The sequence below is a fragment of the Camelus bactrianus genome, chromosome 21 (genome assembly GCF_048773025.1).
Source record: "Camelus bactrianus isolate YW-2024 breed Bactrian camel chromosome 21, ASM4877302v1, whole genome shotgun sequence".
NCBI classification, from domain to species: Eukaryota; Metazoa; Chordata; class Mammalia; order Artiodactyla; family Camelidae; genus Camelus; species Camelus bactrianus.
The window spans coordinates 25,660,343-25,684,558 of record NC_133559.1 but is presented as its reverse complement, the minus strand read 5'-3'; the positions used below and the strand labels follow the sequence as shown (position 1 = coordinate 25,684,558).

Sequence of the window (24,216 nt, the reverse complement as noted above, 5' to 3'; positions counted from 1 at the left end):
CTTGCATGGTGTCTGTGTGCTTCAATAAGAACTTACCAGAACTCTAAAGGGATCACAGAGCCTGGGATTTATGTATTTCAAAGGGTAGCAATGGTACCAATGGCATCAAACTACTGGCCACAAGAATGGCTTAATCAGTCTCTAATTTTTAGAGCTTTATGAAGCACATACGAAAACTAATAACAGGACTTAATTTGAGTGTTTACTATGTGCCAGGTACTTTCTAAGTAATTTAACCTTACAATAAGCCAGGTGAGAAAACTGAGGAGCATAAAAGTTAAGCAATTGCCTGAGGGCACAAACCTAGTAGTGGAGGAGTGAAACCTAGGGATTCTGGCTCCAGAGAACGTGTTCTTAACCACTATGCTAGGATGTTGCATGTCTCCTTTGGATTTCTGTATCAAGGAAGAACAGGGAATGAATATACGTATGTATATGCGTGACTGGGACATTGTGCTGTACACCAGAAATTGACACTTTGTAACTGTACTTTAAAAAAAAAAAAGAAAGAATGGGGGAAAATGAGGAAGGGTGGGAAATATACAGAATACCACATGCCCATAAACTAGCTTCTGAGCTTATTTTTAAAGTGGAATGATTAAGTAAAACGTAGGATTATAGAAATTCTCAAAAGGAGGTGAGTGAAAAATGGAGACTTAATCTTCCATGGGACTATTAAAACATAAAATTACTCATTATTTACGAAGTTTACAAATTTGATCAGCACCCTCATAAGCCTCAAGTTGGTGTTTTTTCTCTTCAGTCAGTTCTTTCCTTAAATAAATTTCAATATAAATTTACATGGATAATCAGAAACTGTTGTTGCTAATTTGGTGTGAATTTGAGCAATCCAGAGACAAAAGTAGTAATCTAAGTATATTAAAACTTCCTTTCAAAAAAGAAGAACAATCTCAAATAAACAATCTAACCCACCAGCTAAAAGAACTAGAAAAAGAAAAGCAAAAAAAAAAACAAAAACAAAAACTTCCTAAAGCTAACTAACACTCCTGACAGTGTGTAGTGAGTCAATGCCAGTGTGATATCAGTTTTTTTTGTTCAGATGCCAAATTTTTTTTTCATTGAGTTATAGTCAGTTTACAATGTTGTATCAATTTCTGGTGTACAGCACAATTCTTCAGTCATACGTATATTCATTTTCATATTCTTTTTCACTGTGAGCTACTACAAGATACTGAATATATTTTCCTGTGCTATACAGTATAAACTTACCTATTTTATATATACCTGTCAGTATATCTCAAACTCCCAGTTTAACCCACAAATCCCCCTCCCCACTGGGAACCACAAGTCTGTATTCTATGTCTGTGAGTCTGTTGTGAATCAGTTCCTCTATAAAATTTTTTTAAAAAACTACAAATAATTCTTGAGAACAAAAATCTTATGTTCTAGAAATATCAAAGCAAAATAAAAGTGATTTATTTGTTTAGACATTACATGACATTGTACTACCAATTAAATGTATATATGAAATAAGTAATTTTAATAAATATTAAAAAGTTAAACTTTTAAAAAACTCTTTAAAAATTAGTTTTAATAAATACTTTAAAGTATTTTTTTAAAAAAATAAGTTCACATAAATTCTTTATATTTTAACTAAAAATACAGCTCCTAAGATAAAAGTCATATGTACATAAAGCAATGTTACCTTCAGACTCAACAGAATCCCTGGATCTGACTTTAATAGTAGAAACATCACTGTCAGAGCTGTCTTGATCGTTTTCTTCAGTTTCTCCTAAAAAGAAGTAAAAATACACGAGTATAGTTTGTATTCCAAGGCTCTACAGATCTGGATTAAAAAACAAAAACAAGTAATTCAACCTTAAAATGAAGCCTTTTAAAATATCAGGTGTATAACTGCCACTTATTATGTTTACTATTCTGAGTCACAAAGTTGTAGATAAGCTAAAAACATTTTATGTTCTCTGGGGTATATAATTATGCCCCAAATATTCAGAGTAATATCAGCAAGATTACACTCTGAGGCTTTAATGTAGAGGCAAAGAGTAAACAAATGAGCATTAAATAGAAGGAAAGTTTTACTCCGTGGGGAGGAGAAGCACATATGGTATAGTATGCCCACACCCACACACAAACATTTCAGTATGCAGGTAACAATCTCAGATTATGCAAAGTTTGAAAATGGACTAAGTTTTACTGTAGTATTCAAACACAGCCTGGTTATAAGAATTTGAAAAACTGATCATTTTAATATCATAATCAAAGGCCAGCATATGCCAGAAACTGAAAATATTAGCTTTGCTTAAATTAACTCAACAGGGCAAAAGTTGCTTAAAATGCACATAAGGGCGATTATCACTCATTGTATCCTAATTTATCTATCCATTCAAGAGTTCAGATAAATGTGAATTCTTTTTTCCCCTGAAGAAAAGGACACTATTTTCTGTTCTCTCTTAAGTACCTATCAAAATTGCTTCTAATGCTAACAACAACAAAAAAGATTTAGAATATATTGCACGATATTTTAAAAGAAAATACCTTCTTCAGAGAAATTCACCTTCTCTTGGACACTGGTGGCTTCTAGAAGACAAAAGCATACATGTTGTATATAACATCAAAAGCTAAAGCTCAGGAATAAATAAGAGCATCCATTTGGGGGGGTGGTAATTAGGTTTACTGTTAATTTACTTTCTTTTTTCAGAGGAGGTACTGGGGATTGAACCCAGGACCTCATGGATGCTAAGCCTGTGCTTTACCACTTTGAGCTATACCTTCCCCACTAAGAGCATCCATTTTAAAAAGTGAACATAACATCACACCATTTAAACTTTTTTTTCTGTTAAATCATTAAAAAAAGAATCTATTTTTTCCTTTACATTATTTCAGGAATTAAGTCTACTACAAACTAGAATCAGAAAGAGTTTAATTTTCCTTCACCCAGAGGTCTATTTGTACTATAAAATATAGAAAACATGAAACTGTTGATAAGCAAATTCACAGTATTCTCACTCTCCTATTTGCTAGATGCCCTGCACTCCATTCAAAGGCCAACCATACAAGTAGAACCGAAAATCCAGTTCTTCAATGCACTGGTGTATCTAAAGGTAAGAAAGAAATTCTCCTACTTTCAGCAGGTCCACATAGACTATTTCTCATCCAGAGAATTTGGACAAAGATACATAAGCAAAACCTGTCAAACTTAAAATGCACTATTTTTACATGGGCTATTCTGAATTTTTTTTTAATAAAGGAAGATATACCCAAATGCAGTTATTGCATAATTGGGCTAAAATACTGCTGAGCAATATGTGAGGAGAAGTAGCATGAACCAGACTCCTTCCACAAAGCTGAAAAGTTTCTTTTGCTTCCAGCATTTTCCTCTCTTAATTTTAACGCCTATTTGCTTTTAACCCCTCTTTGCTTTTGCCTGTATTGTAAAAGGCAACTGTCAACACACTATATGGTGAATTTAGAAATATTTTTTTCAAATCAGTTTAGTTAGATTGGTATAATACTAGTCAAACTCCTCTTACTCAATAGTAGCAAGTGCAAAACAGCATTTGCCAACATTTTTGCCACAGAAAAAAAAACCCTGAGAAAATTATTAGTAGCACTGTTACTCTTTCCTTAGAAAGACTGACCTTTCATCTTTTTTTCAAGCAGAAAAATGGAAAGTCAAACTTGTCTTAGTGTTATTTCCTTAAAATTTATAAATACTTCCATTCATATAAAAAGGTATTGTTCCCTTTTTGAAGTTTTATTTTCTAAGCGCATAACTATTATATGAGTACTTTTTTGTACAGCAGTTTTGCTTTATTCACTTATACAGCTATTCACATAGCATACAAACAAGAGATATTTTCTTAAGAATCAATGGTTCATGTCATTTCAGCTTATCAATGATTTCCTTCATGGATCATGCCCCTTTGGTTTATATCTAAAAAGGCATCATCATATCCAAGGTCGCCTAGGTTTTCTCCTGTTATCTTCTAGGAGTTTTATAATTTTGTGTTTACATCTAGGTCTGTGATCTATGTTGAGTTAATTTTTGCAAAAGGTGGAAGGTCTGTATTTAGACTCTTCTTTTTTTTTTTTTTTTTTTGCAAGTGGATGTCCAGTTGTAGCAGTACCATTTGTTGAAGACTCTGTCCCATTGTATTGCTTTTGTTCCTTTGTCAGAGATCAGTTGACTATACGTGGGGTCTACTTAGGGGCTTTTTATTCTAGTCCAATGACCTCCTTATCTTTTCTTTTGCCAATACCATACTGCCTCAATTACTGTAGTTTTAGGTTTAGTTTAGCTTGAAGTTGAGTCCTGTCCTTCTACTTTGTTCTTCAATATTGTATTAGCTCTTCTGAGTCTTTTATTTCTCCATATAAACTTTAGGACCAATTTACCAATACCCATGAATTAACTTGCTGGGATTTTGATTGGGATTGCATTGGGAAGAAATGATATCTTGACAATATTAAGTCCTCCTATCCATAAACATGGAATATCTCCCCACTTACTTAGTAGTTCTTTGACTTCATCTTATCATCTTATCAAGTTTTGTAGTTTTATTCATATAAATCTACATATCTCAAGGCCCATCCACATTGCCACAAATGAGTAGTATTTCATTGTATACATCTACCATATCTTCTTTATCCATTCATCTGTTGATGAGCACTTAGGTTGCTTCCATATATTGGCTATTGTAAATAGTGCTGCTATGAACATCAGGATGCACGTATCTTTTTGACTTAGAGTTCTCATCTTGTCTGGATATATGCCCAGGAGTGGAATTACTGGATCATATGGTAACTCTATTTTTAGTTTTTTAAGGAACCTCTGTATTGTTTTCCATAGTGGCTGCACCAATTTACATTCTCATCAACACTGTAAGAGGGTTCCCTTTTCTCAACACCCTCTCCAGCATTTATTATTTGTAGACTTTTTGATGATGGCCATTCTGACCCATATGAGGTGATACCTCATTGTAGTTTTGATGCATTTCTCTAATAATTAGCAATGTTGAGCATCTTTTATGTGACTAGTGGCCATCTGTATGTCTTCTTTGGAGACAGGTCTTTTTAGGTCTTCTGTCCATTTTTTGATTGGGTTTTTCTTTTGACATTGAATTGTGTGAGCTGTTTATTTTTGGAAATTAATGGTCTCTCAATTCTGTTCCACTGATCTACATATCTATTTTTCTGCCAGTATCATGCTGTTTCTATTACTATGTCTTTGTAGTCTAGTTTACAATCAGGGAGTGTGATACCTCCAGCTTTGTCCTTTTTCTCAGGATTGCTTTGGCTATTTGCAGTCTTTTGTAGTTCCACGTAAGTTTTAAAATTGTTTATTCTATTTCTATGAAAATTTGTCCTGGAGATTTTGATAGGGATTGCACTGAATCTATAGATTACTTTCAGTAATAAGTACATTTTGACAATGTTAATTCTTCCAGTCTGTGAGTCTTTCCATTTCTTTCTTTCTTCAATTCAAAAATGTCTTATAGTTTTCAGTGCACACATCTTTTACCTCCTGGATTCAATCTATTTCTAGGTATTTTTATTATTTATGTTGTAATTATAAGAGTTGTTGCTTTCTTAATTTCTCTCTCTGCTAGCTCACTGTTAGCATATAGAAATGCTACAGATTTTTGTATATTGATTTTGTACCCTGCAACTTTACTGTATTCATTTATTATTTCTAGCATTTTTGATGAAGTCTCTAGGATTTTCTATATATAAAATAATATCTAAAAATAGTGAGTTTATTTCTCCCTTTCCAATTTGGATGGCTTTTATTTCTTTTTATTACCCAACTGCTCTGGCTATGACTTCCAATACTATGTTCAGTAAAAGTGGCAAGAACGGGCATCCTTGCCTTGTTCCTCTTCTTAGAGGGATAGCTTTCAAATTTTCAATATGAAGTATGATGCTAGATGTGGGTTTATCATATATGGGTTTTATTACATTGAAGTACGTCCCTACAATACACACTTAATTGAGTTATTATAAATAGGTGTTGAGCCTTGTCAAATGCTTTTCTGCATCTATTAAGATGATTATATGGCTTTTATCCTTCATTTTGCTAAGGCAGTGTATCAATCACACTGATTGATTTGTAAATATGGAATCATCCTTGCATGGACTAAATCTCAATTATGGCATATGATTTTTTTGATGTATTGTTGAATTTGGTTTGCTAATATTTTGCATCTATGTTCTTCAGATATACTGGCCTGTAATTTTCTTTTGCTGTGCTGTCATTGTCTGGTTTTGGTATCACGGTGATATTGGCTTCTTATTTAAAATGAGTTAGGAAGTATTCCCTTCTCTTCAGTTTTATGGCATAGTTTGAAGATAGGTATTAAATCTATTTTGAACGTTTGGTAGAATTCAGTTGTGAAACCATCCTATCCTGGACTATTTTTTTGTGGGGAGGGGAGCTTTTTGATTACTGTTTCAATCTCTGTACAAGTGATTAGTCTATTTAGATTTTCTATTTCTTACTGATTCAATCTTGGAAGGTTGTATGATTTTAAGAATTTGTCCATTTTTTCTAGGTTGTCCAGTTTGTTGGTATACAGCTGTTCATAATATTCTCATATAATCCTTTGAATTTCTGTGGTATCTCTTATTACTCCTCATTTGTTTCTATTTATCAAGGCCCCCTCTTGTTTTCTCTCAGTGAGTCTAGCTAATAGTTTGTCAGTTTATCTTTTCAAGGAACTAGCTCTTAGTTTCATTGATCTTTTCTACTGTCTTTTTAGTCTCTATTTCATGTATTTCTGCTCTGATTTTTATTTTTTCCTTAATTCTACTAACTTTGGGCTTCAATTGTTCCTTTTCTAGTTACTTTAGGTGTAAGATTAGATTGAGATTATTCTTGTTTCTTGAAGTAAGCCTTATTGTTATAAACTTCCCTCTTAGTAATGCTTTAATGGCTTTCCATAGATCTTGGTATGTTGTATTTTCATTTTTGTTTTTCTCACGTAATTTTTAATTTCTCCTTTAATTTCTTTATCGACCCAGTCATTGTTCAACAGCATGTTGTTCAGTCTCCACAATTTGTGGTTTTTCTAGTTTTCTTCTAGGAGTTGATTTCTAGTTTCAGCCCATTGTGATCAGAGAATATGAATCACATGATTTCAATCTTCTTAAATTTACCAGGACTTGTTTTGTGTTCCAACATATAGTCTATCCTTGAGAAAGTTTCATGTGTGTGTGAGAAGAATGCATATTCTGCTGCATTTGGACAGATACTCTTTAGAAATCAAATCCATCTTAATGTTTCATTTAAGGCCAGTGTTTCCCTGTTGACTTTCTGTCTGGATATATTTATTGATGTTAAAGTGGGGTGTTAAAGTCCTCTACTATTATTATGTTGCTGTCAACTTCTCCCTTTAGGTCTGTTAATAATTGCTTTATATTTTGGTGCTCCTATTTTAGATGCATATATATTAATCACTATTATGTCTCCTTGATAAATTGTCCCCTTTATCATTATATGCTGATCCATTTTTGTCTCTTCTTATCTTCTTTGGCTTGAAGTCTGTTTTTTTCTGACATGCGTATGGCTACTCCAGTTTTTTTTTGGCTATTTGCTTGGCATATCATCTTCCACTCCATCACTTTTAGCCTATATTTGTCTTTGCAGCTGAGATCTGTCTCCTAGAGACAACCTGGAGCTGTTTTTTCAATTCATCCAACCACTCTGTGCCTTTTGATAGGTGAATGCAATCCATTTATACTTAGGGTGATTACTGATAAGGACTTAGTATTGCCATTTTATCTACTGTTTTCTGGTTGGTCTATATCTCCATTGTTTCTTTCTTGTGTTTATGTCTACCATTTTGGTTTGGTGGTTTTCTACGATATTTTTCTGTATCCTCTTTTGTTATGTCTTGTGTCTTTGCTCTGTGTTTATGCTGTGTTTACCCTATGGTATGTAGAAACATCTCAGTTAAAATAGTCCTTTTTCTACTGATAGTATCTTACCCTTATTTACCTATACAAGTTGTCCTTTTCCTCTTCTCCTTTTATGTTGTTTTCTTAAATTACCCCTCTTTATGTTGTGAGTTTGGTATCCAAGTGAGATAGCTATATTTATGGTTTTTTTTCTCCTTTTAACCTTTATGCTATAATAGAGTGTCTAAAAACCTATTTTGATAGAGAGTTGTAATTTTCTGGTTCTATTTCTCACCTTGCTCAAAGTTCTGTATATTGTGGCCATTTTGTTTCTGGTTGAAGAGCTCCTTTCAACATCTCCTTTAAGGCAGATCTAATGGGGATGGACTCCCTCAGCTTCTGTTTGTTTGGGAAAGTCTATTTGTCCTTTATATATGAATGACAACTTTGCTGAATAGAGTATTATTGGATGACAATTTTTATCTTTCAGTATTTTCACAGCATCATTCTATTCCCTTGTGGCCTCTAGGGTTTCTGCTGAGAAATCTACTAATAGCCTAATGGGGGTTCCTTTGTAGGTCACCATCCTTTTTTCCCTGGCTGCCTTTCAAATGCTGTCATTGACTTCTGAAAAATTATTCTCTTAGAGGAGGTCTTTTTGCATAGAGGTAAATAGGTATTATTCTCTTAGCTTCATGGGTTTGTATACCCAGTTCCTTCCTCAGTTTGGGAAGTTCTCAGCTACTTCTTTAAATAATCTCTCTGTTCTCTTCTACCTCTATTCTCCTTCCGAGATACCCATTATCCTAATGCTGCCTTTCCAAAAAGAGTTGGACAGCTCTCACAGGATTTCCTCATTTTAAAAATATATTATTTCACTTCCCTCTTCTACTTGTATTATTTCTAGATTTATATCTTAGAGCTCACTAATTCTGTATGTGGCTTGCTCTATTTCTAATACTTTCTAATGTGTTTTTAATTTTACTGCATTCTTCAGCTCAAAAATTTGTCTCTTTTTTAGAATTTCAACACCTCTCGTAAAGTATTCCTTCTGTTCATAAATTTTATTCTTGAGCTCATTAAACTAAGTTTTATTGTATCTCACTGCCTGTTGTCATGATGGCTGTTTTTGAATTCTCTATCAGTCAAATTATGATATTTTGTGCTTTAAGTTTCATTTCCAGAGAACTATCATTTTCTTTTTTGTGGTTCTTCATGTTGTTTGATGAAGAACTGTTCCTCTGCCAGAACATCTGATATTAAATGATAGGTCAGAAGTTAAATTTCTTTCTTTTGTTTTCCAGGGATAGCACTATCATACAAGTTTTTAGTTTTTCCTACCTGAGCTGCCCCTCGTTATATTTGAGAGTGGCACTTTCCATGCTCCACCTTCTCTGTAAGAGGTGTGGCTCTGTGCCTTTGTTGTTGCTTTCTCACCAGCAGCACCACTGCTGCCTTGTTTCTGCCAGAGCCACTGTCATCCACTCTTTTCTTTGCATCTGAGATCCCCTGAGACACAGGCTCCACCATGAGGGCAGGAAACCAGGGGTGGCAGGGGCACCTCCATAGCTGTTGGGATGGGGTCCAAGGCCCCACTGCCACTGCTGCCAAGTTACCTGTGACCACAGATGCCAGTGTGATTAGGTGGCTAGAGTCACATGTGCAGCCTTTCCTTATGTTAGTGGGCTTTCTGAAGGTATGGGCTCTGCTGCCCCCCTCAGAGGGCCTGAATTCCAGGTCCCATCTTCCCTATTCCTCTGGTTCCACTTCTTCTAAGTGCCACAGTCCATCCACGTTTAGATGTATGTGTGGAATTCACTAGCGTCCTGTTGTGTTGGGCAGAGGCACCTCTGTTGAGGTGTGGATGGTTCACTGGTTGTAGCATGAAGGGGAAAGACAAAGTTAGATGTTTCACTCTGTCGCATTTTAGATGGTATTTTTTAGTTTTTTCTTATAAGTCTTTGTCTGGTTTTGGTATTAGCATAATGCTGGCCTAATGGAATGAGTTAGGAATTTTCTCTGCTTCTATCATCCAAGAGGTTGCAGAGACTCAGTATTTCTTCCTTAAATGTTTGACAGAATTCACTAATAAACTCAACTGGGCCTGGTGCTTTCTGTTTTTGAAGGTTATTATTGATTCCATTTACTCAAGAAATATATACCAATTTAGACTGTCCATTCTTCTTGCATAATTTTGGCAAATTATGCCTTTTAAGGAAATCAGTTCATTTCATCTAGGTTATTAAATTTGTAGGCATAGAGTTGTTCATAATATTCTTGTATTATCCTTTCAATTTCCATGGGATCTATAGTGTCCTCTCCTTTAATTTCTGATAATATTAGAGTCCTATCTTTTTTTTCTTAGTTTTTTTCCCCCTAGTTAGTATACTGTTCAACTTTGAAGGATAATTTTGCAAGGTACAGAATTCAAGGTTGGTGGTTTTTCCTTTGAACATTTTAAATACTTCACTCCAATCTCTTCTTGCTTACATGGTTTCTGAGATGTTGGATGTAATTCTTATCTTTGTTCCTTTACAGGTCATGTGTTTTCTTCCCTTCGCTTCTTTTGGGATTTTTTTTTCTTTACCTTTGATTCTAAGTGTGTGTGTGTGTGTGTGTGTGTGTGTGTGTGTGTGTGTGTGCGCGCGCGCGTGTTTGGCTTGGAGTGGGTTGGGCAGTCATTTATCTTGTTTGTGTTCTGTGAGGTTCCTGGATCTGAGGTTTGTTGTTTGACATTAATTTGGGAAATTCTTAGTCATTATTGTGTCAAATCATTTCTTCTGTTCCTCTCTTCTCCTTCTGTTATTCACATTATCTGTACATTACACCTTTCATAGTTGTTGCAGTCTAGGACATTCTGTATTATTCAGTTGTTCTCTTTGCTTTTTGGTTTTCAAGGATTTCATTTTTTAAATTGAGATACAATTGATATTTAACATTGTGTAAGATGTACAAAGTGTTGATTGTTACATTTCTATACTGCAATATGATTATCATGCAGCATTAACACACTTACCACACCACATAATTATCCTCTAGAAATTCTTCCCTTAGCTGTATCCAGTCCAATAAGGCCATCAAAGGCATTCATTTGTTACAGTGTTTTTTTATCTGTAGCATTTCTTTTTGACTCTTTCTTAGGATTTCCATCTCTCTGCTTACATTGTTCATCTGTTCTTGCATGTGGTCTACTTTATCCTTTAGAGCCCTTAGATATTAATTATAGTTGTTTTAAATTCCTGGTCTGATAATTCTAACATCCCTGCCAAGTCTGGTTGATGTTTGCTCTATCTTTTCAAATTGTGTTCTTTCATTTTAGCATGTCTTGTAATTTTTTCTTCATAGCTGGACATGAAGTATTGGGTAAAAAGAACTGCTGTAAATAGGCCTTTAGTAATGTGGTGAGGTACTGGGGGAGGGAAAGCATTCTATAGTTCTAGGTCTCGGTGTTTTAGTAAGCCTGTGCCTCTGCACTGTAAACTTCATAATAGTTCTTCCTTTTTTTTTTTTCCCCCTTTCCCCTTTAGGTGGGACAGGACATCCAGAGTGGTCTGGAGTTAGGTATTTCCCCTCCCTCAGGTCAGTTAGGCTTTGATAGTAATATAGTAGATTAAGATTTAGTTAACCAGATTTCCCTGGGGGCTTGACTTGTTAAGAAGAACAGGGTGCTCTGACATAGTTCAGAATGGGGAAAGCTCTCCCTTGCAGAGGTATGAGGGGATTTTTTGTTGATATTTGTTATGGGAGCCTGGTTGAGATTCTGGAGGTAAATCTCACAATATAGTGGGGACCTCTCTTTGACTGGGTCCCCCTGTAATTTTGAACTCTCAGACTTGTCCACACTGAGTCTCCAGCAATCCCTCAGTTGCAGCTCAGGTTTTCTTACCCAGAATGACTTCCTGCAGAGGTTCCTGCTTGTGAGTCTCTGCTCCAGTAAGCCATGACTCCCTATATTTGCCTGTCTTTCCAATCTTGGGGGCAGTGATTTGACCTGTGGCCTTTTAATGATCTAAGAAGAGTTGTTGATTTTTCAGCTGTCAGTTTTTTACTTGTTACTAGGTAGAAGTGGCAATTTCCAAGCTCCTTATACATGAATCAAAAATCTCCTTCAATAATTTTTTGAATAAATGAATGAATGATGAAGAAAAGGCTCATAAGTGAGCTCTTCCTAAAATGAGAGGCTCCAACAACACCTAAGTGTAAGTCATGTAATACAGTAGCTTTGCTTAAGTTACATTTACATTAGAGCATTACGTTGTATATAATTTAAAAATTATTTGGTGTAGCAAAATTTCTTTAAGGCTGAACCGATTTTTGAATCTGTATTAATGGAAAGAAAGTATGTTGAAGATTTACACTCATTCACTGAGCTATCAGAAAAAATAAATAGTACAGAAATCCCTCCCTTTTTCATCCTGATAAATTTATTTCCATATACTTTTGAAATTCCAGGTCAACTTGTCTAAAGTCAATTAGTTAATAATCAATGCTTCACATACCAGGTTGCCTAAAATTCAATTTTTTTCTATTTATGTTTATTATTGGATTTAAGAATTATTTTATAACCACATTATATAAGGGAGCTCCCCATTTACTTTTAATACTTCTAATATGTTATTATCATATTTGAAGTATTGAATAAATCATGGATTTAATCTATTTTTGAACACTTCTAAGACTTTTAATCTAGTGTCGAAAGATCCTTTCTTTAGAATTCCCTGTTCCTAACAATAAATATTTATCAGCAGTATCTAAAACATAAACAATAATTTGCCAGGCAAGGCTACCCTGATAATACCACTAAAAACAAAAAATAGTACTATTTTGTGCCTCATAATCCAGTAATATTTTATGAATTAGATAGCTTAAATAATAACACATCCTATATATTTGACAAGTAATCATCATAATAGGCTTTCATCTTGGCTATATATACATTTTTAAACATGGTTCTCACACTAGTAAGTGAATCTCTAGAAACCCAAGCCTACGGATTTAGAATGTCATTCTAAATAAGATCCCTCAAAGAGCCACAGCTGACGTGAGAGTGTTGTCTCTAATGTAAGGGAGTTTCTCACACTGCACAGACTCTAAAGGTCAAAGAACGACATTCCACTATAAGACAAACTGTAGTATTAGCAAATCTTCTTCCCCATTTTGTCTGCTATTCATCCTTCAAAACTCAATTCATATGCCATCTCCATAAAACCTTCCTGACCTCTTCCAGAGAGTAGGGTACTTCTCTAGACTACCGTGTACATATACCACTATGTTAACAAGTAACAATTTTCTTCTTCTTATCCCAAGCTGCAAAGAATGTACACATAAATATTTAAATGCAATCTGATGATGAATCACTAACAGCTAATGACTACAGAAGTTTTAATTTCATTTCCCTCTTTTAGTATTCAGCTTCCTTTATTTTAAATTTCTTGGCTGCTACATGTAAAAGGTTAAAGCATTTTTAAAAAATATTTTTTAAAAAAGGTAATTACTCTTCCCTATACTCATGCAGAAACTGTTAGAAATTACAGTCCTATTTGGAGCAATAATACCCTTTAACCAAAAAAAGTCATTTTAAGAAATTATAAAAGCTGTGGCTTTAAGACCAATGACAATAATTAAATGTGCTATTAAAGGAGGTGTCACTTTTCCAACAACTTCAACCAATTAGGAAAAGGTTCTTTAGGAAGTCCTAGGTCTTCACGTTTGTTATAAAATTAGATCACATACAATCATCTCTTCTGGTGAAGACTATCCACTAAATGTATCACTTTCTGTTCACTTTCTTTTGCCTGGTCACAGTTTTTAAGAAAAACACGAAGTTCAAGATATATTTCTACTACAGACTTTCCTATTCCTAGAGACTCACAGAATGTACTGCTGTGAGAATTGAAGGGTACTCAAGGAAATTTAAACTGTGTTTACTTGTGTTGTGACTGGGGTCAAAGATATGAAGATTCAGACCTGAGACTATCATGCTTTCTCAAAGAGGATGCTACACAGAATACAGGAGTCATTGTATCTCCTGTCTTTTTGTGTTGTCAGTAAAACCTAGTGTGGAGTGTTACACTAAACTATGTCCAGGCAAGTATGTAACTCTCTGAATTTGCTCTTAGAACAAACAAATGAAAATTTAGGTGATTTCCCGTCTTTATTTCTGCCATTGCTATAAATCAGTGGTTGGTAAACTTTCCCCATCAAGAGCCAAATAGTAAATATTTTAGACTTTTCAAGCCATGTAAGGTCTGTCACACATATATATGTATATATTTATTTCACAAAATGTAGAAATCTTTTCCTAGCTCATAGGCTATACAAAAAACAGGACTGCCAGTCAGATTTTATTCAGAGGCTGGAGTTTGTGGACCCCTGCTACAGTTACCTTTAAGAACAGTAACTTTTAAGACTATTCAGTATCAATCATGCTTTGGAGAACAGAAAGTGGAGCAGCAAGAAAAAGAGAATAAAGAATAGTCTGGAGATATCACTAGTGTTCAAGCTCCGTGAATAGCCATTTCATATACTCCAAGATGCACTAGCATTACTATTAAAAAAGGAAAGAAAAAAGTCAGGTATCATTCTCTATATTAAGTTCACAAAAATTTCCTTTAAACTGGAAAGCACTTTTTTAAAAGTTAGTGTTTTTTATCAAGTACTTATAGGAATGATTTCTAAATTTGGCATAGAAAGTACATAAGAGTGCTCGATTATCTCAGCTCCAAGTTCTCTTCCAATTAAGACCGACTTTTTTTTTAAACAAATACCCTTTCTAAAAAAAATTTTTTTTTGTCTTTTGCTTCTTTTTTAGGGGAGAGGTAATTAGACTTATTATTTATTTACCAATGGAGGTACTGGGAATTGAGCCCTCGGGCATGCTAAGCAATCACTCTACCATTGAGCTATACAGACCCTCCCCCAAGACTCTGTGACTTAAAAAAATTTTTTTTTAATGTTTTTAAACAGAGCATTTGAGAAACTCTGCTAGGTAAAAGTATACATGGTAAGTCATACACTGCAAGGACCATTTTCAGTACCCAGACACTATAAATTCTGAAGTCTCTAAAAAAAAAAAAAAAAAAAATCAGCCTGAGCTTAAGCGAAAGACAAATTTAAAACAAGTTGCAACTATTTATAAAGAAAAATGATGCTTCCCTCCTTTTGACTCATCTCAAAATTTAGGAAAGAATTGTAACTTAAGACTAAGTCCAACCACAATCAATGTAGGTTCACTTAAAGCCACAGATCTTGGTACTTACACCAAGGCAAACACTAAAAAGACTATAAACCACTTCAACAAATATGGCAAAGGACTTACTATGAAAAAAATCTCAAATTCAATGTCTCAACCAAGAAAAAAACCTTAATTGGTAAGTTGGTATCTCTCTTTTCTCAATAGTGTGAATTTAACAAATACTAATAAAAGCTAAAATGAATCGGCTATTACATTTTCTTACATGTACTTAAACAATAATATAACAAAAGACAATTTCAGAAAGAATAAAAACCAAGGCTATCAGTAAAGGCCATGGTCATAAGGACACTGTTCCTCAAGCTGAGAGAATGAACAAATATTCTCAAGCCAGTGACCAAAAGAATATACTTCTGTATTCTACTGATAATTAGAACCCTCAAAGAGAACCTATAAGAATTAGAGATAAACAAACCTAATTCACTCATTTTAGTATTTCCATTTGTTTTGTATGTCGAATCTGCAAGAGAGATAGCAAGAAAATGATTAGGGCTTAAAAGGAAATGCATCATATGGTTCTTTACCACAGGTTCGTCAGCAAAACCTTAACAGATTTTTATCGTTTATAACACTTAATAGGATAGTCATCTAGCAAAAAAAAAAAAAAAACCTAATTCTTTTTTAAAGAGAATGAGTGAGGAATAGAAACCTCATGTAAAGATAAGCTTCCTTTTTAATTCTTGTGAAAAAGCATCCATATGGGTCAATAAACTCTAAAACAGAAGTAGAAGTAGGCTGCTTAGAATGACATTACTCATTTCCTTTCATAGTCATGAAATCAACTAAAGGGCAATATACTCTTTTAAAGTTTTAGTCAAAAAGAAATGTAATTCCAGCAGGGAAAGTTTATAGTCCTGAGCCACAAAGTCTCAGTCTTGAATTTTTTATTTGCATTATACTGAGAATAAAAGTCCCTAACCCTAATTTAAAACCATTATGCTAACAAAAAGAATCACAGCAACATGTAAGAAACACTCTCTTAAAAAAAAAAAAAAAAAAGAGGAAGTCCTTCATACACTTATGTGGAAAGATGTCTCAATGTATTTTAAGTAAAAATAAAAACAAAGAATAAGAAAGCATAGGAAAAAGTATTTACTGGGCTAAAATAAAATTTGGGTTAATAAAAGGGAGGAAAAAATCATTTATACATGAATTTCCTTTTATCTCCATAAAATATCTCTGGAAAAATAAGAAACTGACAACATTGGTTGCCTCTGATGAGGAGACTGGGTGGGTAATGGACAGAGGAGGCTGGGAGACTTTTCATTGAATATTTACAGAAATGTTTGAATTTTGAACCATATGAATACATGTAGTACCCCACTTAAAAATAAAATTACTAGTATAAAAAAGTTAAACCAACAGACAAAACAATTTCTTACCAGATCGTGAGCCTCTTAGAGGGGGTCTACACAGGCTGATTACAGGATCTTCACTCACCACTAACAGGAAAAGAAAACATTTTAAAAAATACAAAATGGCAAACATACTAGATTTATTATACAATCATCTATTTATTCAGCAAAGTTTTTTTCTGAGCTTCCCATCATGCTAAGTATGGGAATACAATAGTGAACTAGGGACAAGTTTCCTGCCATAAAAAATTTATGAACTTGATGGAAAAATGTGCAGTTTTTCTCACCATACCATATTTGTATAAAAGGAAAGGAATATCAAATAAAACTCTTCTAAATTTCTCAAATAAGAACCAAAATATGTACTGTAGCACCAACTCAATTATCCATTCCATTTGTGGCATACTCATGTCATTATTTTAATTTGAGGGTTGACTTCCTAAGAGTTAATACACTCCCTCCAGTTATTTAACCTTGTGTGTGTTCAGGAAGTGCAAGTTCTAATTTTTTAAAAAATGTTAATGTTAGCCAGGAGACTGTCTAAGGTTCAATGGCATAGGTTTAATGGGAAAGTCAATCACATTAAATAAAATGTTAATGCAAGCCTAGAAATCCAAGCTGTGCTTTCTCAAAGAGCCTCACATAACATAATATAAAACCCAATCTACATCTAAATTTGGATTATATTATGTCTTGTTTCATTTGTCTCTGTAAAAAAGCATTATGTTTGGCTCCATATGAGAAGCGCAAAAATCACATTCTGAACTGGCTATTACTGACCCCCTCCCTTACACTGGCTGCCTATGTTTGTTTTAAAAATACTTATTGAGCATGTTTTTATACATCTTAAAGACAGAGATCTAGAACAGCAATTAAACTGATTTTGTGCAGCTTAAAAAGGCAGAACTAAGATCAAGAGAAAGTTATAGCAAAGTAGCTTTTAGTTCAATAGTAAAAACAAAAACAACCAATTAGTGTTGTCTCCAAAACAGAACAGTGATGGAGTGATTCCCACATCACTGCAGATGATCAACAATGTGTGAATGGATGTTAACAGAAGGACACCTACATTGATAGAAGCTCTGAGTAGATGACTTCCCTAAATCTTCCAGCTCTAAGATTCTATGAAATACATCAGTTGTCAGCATTTTATGCGTCAGGTACCTAGAACTCATATAGGTAGCTTTAAAAAGAAACCTTGTACATTTCCATTACTCTTATTATTACAACTACCTTCCTCTTTTTCTCTGCTGTATTTCCACCCTTTTCAGGTTTAATTAAAACAACTTAATCTGTAGACATCAATTAATATTTCAGTTCCCATCTTTTCATTTCAGCGTTTCCTGTATGCTCTCCCATATTCATAGCCCTATGTAAGATGCCTCAAGGAGACAGAGTAAGAGAGAGAGGTATTAGGGAATAAAATAACTGGTACCCTTCCTTCGTAGCAATCTCCTTCCCTTGCCTGCTTTTGCAGTACCCTCAGCATCTAGCACGGGGACTGGAATAAAAAAGGTGCTCAGTAAGTATCTAGAGAATGAATGCATGCTATAATTACAGCGGCCAAAGAATCAAATGCTCACGACAAAATAGTAGGCATTAAAAATACTTAAGTATTAATTATTTAGCTAGAAACCACAACTGTTAAAAATACTTAACTTTAGGAAAAGTAAATGAAATTTTCCTAATCCATTTTTACATTATGAAATTAATTTTAAGAAAGGAATGAATCTAGCCATAGATGAAGTTATACATGTATATGTAGGTTAGACTAACTGAACAACCTAATGGCTATTTTAATGTGAAAATCATGCAATTCTGAAACTTCAAACAATGAGCAGAGTTCAAACTGTATGCCCATCCTAAACTAATATAAACAATATTTTTTCACGGCTTCTAAAATAGGGTGACAAGTGATATGGTTATCTTTGCTAGATTGTTTTAGAAAGTGGCCCCTTGGTTTAGGTCTTTATTTTTGAGGACATTTTTGGATAGAGTTCTCTCAGACCACACCAGTGGCCCTAGATAAAATTACAGCACTATTTTGAATGCCAAAGTTAAACTGAAAGTCTGTGACTCTTATCAGGAGGAGGAAGGGCCTAACTTTAAACTTGTACTCAAAGCAGTTTTCCATCAAAGTAACTCCTTTTTTAATAATTCTTCTGCCAAACAGACTTTATAAGCATTTATTTATCGATTTTTCTAAACTATTTTTCATTTTATTAAGAGGAATGCGACAGGACCATGTCAAGGGATAGATGTAGTATGATTTTTAAAAAGTATCTTTTAGTGTAAGAGAACCCTGAGTATCTCAAATCTCCCAAAGATGTACATACCCTTATTTCTAGTTATATTGCATGCACAGTATGCTATCGATACATTCCAGGTAATCTATGCATGGGTTCCATCAATCTATCATCTATATTGGGAAATGTTTTCTATTTTCTGTTATCGACTATAGCATAAGGTTCTTGAGAAAAAGAAACGCTTAAGTAATCTTTTATGAACTTCACATCTCCTGTAAAGTGCCCTGCGGGGAAAAAAACCATACTGTATATTTGTATGTTTTACTATGTACAAAGTGATTTTGCAAGTACTGTAGCATTTCTGCGGTGGCCTTGTGAGTTAGGCAGGGCAAGTCATATAGATAAAGGGCTGAAGTTCAAGGTGGGTAGCTAACTCAACCAAGATCCAGTGCTCTTTCCACGACATTATGCAGCCACAGACCCCTTTAGCAGTCCTTAAATGCAGGCCTAACGTGAACTCCAAAAGACTGTTCGAGACATTCTATTACATAATAGTTTTATAATGGTCTATAGGCTGGTGCTCAACAGTCTTCATAACATCAATGTACTTAATTCCAAAATTTTTACAAATTTACTGTAAATTTTAAAAATGAGAAATTTTTGTTTCTTCAGGTATAAGGGACATGCAATTATATGAATATATTACTATAAATAAAATTTCAAGAATATGGTTTTTCCAACTGGCTTGGAAAATCTTAATATAGCACCTATCAGTCAAAGCATTTTTCTAAGATTTTTCTAAGTCAGAGTATGGGTTAAGGGGGAAAAAAAAAGCTAGGGATGATCAGTTTCAATAGCTATAATCATTTACTGATGTGAACTTTCCTAATATCAAAAGAAGCAAACTGAAAATAAATAGAACTAAAACCAAAGGACATTAAATGTTAATAACTGATCTTAATCCTTTCCCTTGCTTTTCAGTATAGTTTAAACAGGTTTTAAAACTTTAAGCCGACTATCAAATGTAGCCTACTTCCATGTTGTGTTAACAGTAAGATACAAATATTTTTACACTTTAACATCTCTGAAATTGGGATGTAGCATACAATCTTTGGCATGTTACAGTTTAATTGGCAGCATTTCTTCCTTCTGGGTGGTACATAAAACAGTGATGGTGTATCTTACAATTTTTGAGATTTTAGATTTGATGAAATACAGTATCAAACTGAGAAGACTGACCATATTGTGTCATGATTTTTACTATGTAGATCATTTAATTCATTATAAATGGACTATAATGTGACATATTCATTCATTGAACACTTAACAAGCTTTCCAGAGTAGCTAATTATTGTGTAGCAGAGTGACAGTGAGGTACTTGGGGCAAATGAAAGAGCTTTGGAAAAGACAAATCTGGGTCTGAATTTAGCTCAGTCACCTATCGAGTAATCTTAGGGAAAAGTCTTAGCCTCTCTAAGCTCCAGTTTTCTCATTTATAAAATGAATATATCCATCCTGCATAGTTATGCGAATGAATTAACATAGTTATGTGAATGAACTGAGTAACTGGTACTTAGTAGTTACTCAAGTATGTGTGCTGTCTTTTCTTGACACATGCCACTATTGCTTAATTCAGTAAACAACCTGTAAAGAAGATTTACTGAAACTCTGAATGTCATATGATTTGGGACCCTTGATGGACTAGGTTATAATCCGTACATTAAAAAAAAAAATTGACAGGTAAGGGAAAAAACAAACTCACTCTTCTTACCTGGAGTCTCTTGTGTTCTCCTGATAGTTTTCTTTGAGACTGTTTGGCTTAAAACAGTTTGTGAAGGTGGTTCATCCTCTAAAGAACAGATATGGCAATTGTAAAATTCAGAATATACGAACTGGGTAGATTATGCATATTAACAGCAATATATAAACAAATGTAATTCATTCTTTTAGAAATGTGTAATTAGGTTTATCAAAACTTAGGAATTAAACTAGTCAGAACTACTCTTTGAGACAATATAAAAATAAACTATTCACCAATGACACTTTATAACAAAAATATATTTCATTAGAATATTTAAAAGATGGGCTGGGATGTCATAAATGATGTGGAAGAAAGCAGAAGAGTGAAAAATGTTTCGATCCTTACAGATTTACTAAAATAGAGGTAAATCGTTTATGTGTTAAAAAAAATTATTTTGTACAACTGCACCAGCCTGTGTGGGAGTCAATACAATTTAATATATTTACTGCCTACGAAAGCATTCTTCCAGATTTTGGAGAAACAGAATGAACTAAGTACTTAAGTATGACGTGGTTCTCCAAACACATATGTAGGATCTTTGTCTTCAGAGAGTTTATAATGTTAAAAGAGAGACAAAACTAGAATTGCTACTCCCAATAGTAACTTACATATCTTTAACACCAAAATCAACACATCTTCCCATATGTCAGCACTTCACGTGTCAGCAGCCTATTACTCTTGCTCTAAACTAAAAATGGTCTATCACTATGTAATCCCATTATGATTCAAATCCCCTGATTTTACCTCATAGGTACCCTACCCGGGGCCAATATGAAACTTCATCTGTGACTCAGTGTTACACGAGGCGGGGAAGAAGACAATGGATTAAGGGAGTGACTTCATCTGTGACTTATCTAAAACAATACACTCACTTTGTCAGTTTTCTTATGGTCCATTTATTAGAAAACGAATTAAGAGTCTTGCTTTGTCGGGCTACTACTTAACCACCCAGGTTACACTGGGACTCCCCAACGTGGCGAATTTCTGCCAGACAACCACTGCACTCGAGAATAAGAGATCAGATCAAGTTTATCAGACACTGGGGAGGGGAAGCTTCAAATTTAGGATAACTGTCTTTACCCCATTTCGGTGTATTTGGGTGGGGTCTCAAATCACTTCACCGACTACACTAGCCCTCAAAACGACCACTCACAAAATTCCCCTCCTTCTCTCCCCACCTAAGTAGTGATGGAAAAAGACTGGAAGGTTAAATTAGAACCAAAATTCTCAGCTGGGAACTTCTGTTCTCTGAGAGTTAAAGGAGGAAATGGAAGTGGCTTTGGTAGAAACATTCGGAGGACAGAGAGAACCGGCATGAAACCGAGCCTGCAGTGATTCAGTGACCCGCCTGCCGCCTAACTCGCTGTCCCAAAGTGCTGGCCTGCAGAAAGAGGCAATCCTGACACCCCTAAATTGATGTAAAGGGATGCACGGGGCTCCCCGGCTCTGCTCAGGTCGCTCCACATGACTCTCTTTCCTTCCAGTGCCCCACCCCTGCCTCTTTCCCGCCTGCAGTGGGGGCGAACCCGGGGTGCAGGCGCACGTCCATCCCGGCGAAGGAGCCCCGGAGGGGTGAGCTCCGGGAAGGCTCACGCCCGCCCGCCCGCTCGGAGCGCGCACACCGTCCGCGCGCGCGCGCGCTTCCCTTCCCGCGGCTCTCCCTTCCCGGCTCGCGGCTGAGACTGTTAACCTCCGTCGGCCTCACCTTCAGATGAACGGGAGGAGTCCCGTAATCCTCTCCGGGTCGTAACCGGAGACGACTGTAGGGGAGACGACTGTGAGTTCTGCTGCTGGAGGCGAGTAGCCCTTCGCGTCTTCATCTCCTCTGCTTCCTGGAGTCGCGGTTGCCTCCGCTGCCGAGACCGAAGGTAGTAGGCGCTTTCTCTCACTTCCTCTTTTGCTGAATCGGGCCGGAACTCTTCTAGCGGAATTTGTCTTCCCCCCGGGGCCTTTTGCTTGGCCGCCCGGGGCTCGAAGTCACCGTACACTTCGGGCGGCTCTTCTGAGAACCTCACTTCCCGCCGGCCGTGGCGCGACGGCGTAGGAGTTCCGTACGCAGGCGCGTCACTGCCGCCGCCATTTTGAAGGGCGAGCCGGGGCCTTCCCTCCCGCAGCGGAGCCCTGGGCGTGACGTACAGCCCCCAACCTTCCCTCACCGGCTCCGCCCGCTGCTCCTCGCCCGCCATAGTTGTTGACGTATCTTGAGTAAATCGCGAAGGTGTTTTGGGAGGCCCCTAGATTCTCCTGCCGTTGGTGGCGATGGCTTTTCGGGGTGCTGGGCGGTGATGTCGGCAGTCAGGGAGGCAGTTGAGAGTCGCCGGGGCTGCCGCCTGCGTCGTCGCTGCTGTGCTGCAAACCCGCCTCTGGGCCCATGATGTGTTCTGAGGGCTGTGGGACAGGCAGTGCCCGTGTTGGGTCAGCTGCTGCGGGTCACTCCCGCCTCCTGGCTGAAGGCACCAAAGAGGAGGAGAAGAGGGAGGAGGACGTCGCTGTCCTCGGCCCTCGCGGAGGGAGGGAGGGGAAGACGGAGAAGGGACAACTGGCTGGGCAAATTGCCGGTCCTCAACTTAGCTGTTCCTGGCAACTGTTACCCGCACGCAGGAGACGCCCGGCCCCCTAGTACCGAGTCCCTGGAAAAGGCGGAGTGAGACGGGGTGGAGGAGAACTTTCCGTCCTCGTTCCCAGGCTGTTGCGCAGTTTCCCAGCAGCCTTTTGGATCGACTGCTGCCTCAGCCGACCCTTTGCAAGTGTCCGTAGCAGGAGTGATAAGAAAGCTACTACTGGAGGTGTCCTCATCTGGAGAAAATTTTTAGTTTCAGGCTCCTTATGAAGGCAGTTAACCAGTTTTAGGTTTTAATCACTTGTTGAGAGTGTACAAAATCTGATCTACAGGCTTACTCGAGTGGGTTTCCATTTGCAAAATGTGCGCATGCAAACAGTCTCGTTCTTGGTTTCGTATAAGAGCTCTTGTCCAGCAACACTGTTCAGACACCTTGTTAGTGCTGTATTACGGACAGTGAGAAACGCACACACACTGATTAAAGATAAGCTCTGTAATGTTCACTTGTGTTCCATGATTTTTACCTTAATTTTGGGCATGACTTGATATACTGCTTTGAGTTAGGGTTTCTTGCGTTTTGTTTTCTGAATAAAAAAGGATGATAAAAGCTGTTCCATCTCTATAACATATTTACAGATGTGGATAATCTGCAAATAATCTAACCCAATTTAGACACACAGAGGGGAGGTTAAATTAGTGTATAGTGAAAATTATGGAAAAACATTGTCTTCAAATATACACGTGTTCTTGGACGACTTTCTATGATTGATTTTAGTGAATAGATTTTAAAAATTGTAGCCAATTACAACGAATGATTTTGAAAATTTTAAAGGTATTTAATTGTTCTTTCAAGTATTCAAAATCACCTTGGAATGTTTTTGAACAACTAATTTGTGCAAACTGGGCACAAATTTCAATTTAATGAAATCTTAAGGTGTCTTAGGTTTTCATTAACAGTTCATAAATTTCACCAGACACGAGGAATTACAGGCTTTAGGGAGTCACCTGGATTTTCGCCCGTTAGGAGCTTGGTTTAGTTTAGCTTTGTTTACTATACACCATACAGCCAAAGAAACTGGAGGAACAGTAACAAGGGAGATGCTACTTTTATTTATCTTTTTCTT

At 36.1% G+C, this 24,216-nt stretch overlaps 1 protein-coding gene across 7 annotated transcripts in view; it reads right to left on the bottom strand.

Moving 5' to 3' along the window:
* Positions 1-23,222, bottom strand: part of TOR1AIP1 (torsin 1A interacting protein 1) — a 37,022-nt gene extending 13,800 nt beyond the window's left edge. The window contains exons 1-7 of one of the 7 annotated variants that reach the window (XM_074349877.1): positions 22,238-23,222; positions 20,503-20,580; positions 17,921-17,986; positions 16,513-16,572; positions 15,546-15,590; positions 2,518-2,559; positions 1,667-1,753 (exon numbers count right to left, since the gene is read on the bottom strand). In XM_074349877.1, the coding sequence (XP_074205978.1) occupies positions 1,667-1,753; positions 2,518-2,559; positions 15,546-15,590; positions 16,513-16,572; positions 17,921-17,986; positions 20,503-20,580; positions 22,238-22,718 (859 nt within the window). In that variant the 5' untranslated portion in view covers positions 22,719-23,222. The remainder of the gene's footprint in view (positions 1-1,666; positions 1,754-2,517; positions 2,560-15,545; positions 15,591-16,512; positions 16,573-17,920; positions 17,987-20,502; positions 20,581-22,237) is intronic. The other 6 variants (XM_074349879.1, XM_074349878.1, XM_074349881.1 and 3 more) reach the window with 6 other exon arrangements.
* Between the last annotated feature and the right edge of the window lie 994 nt (positions 23,223-24,216).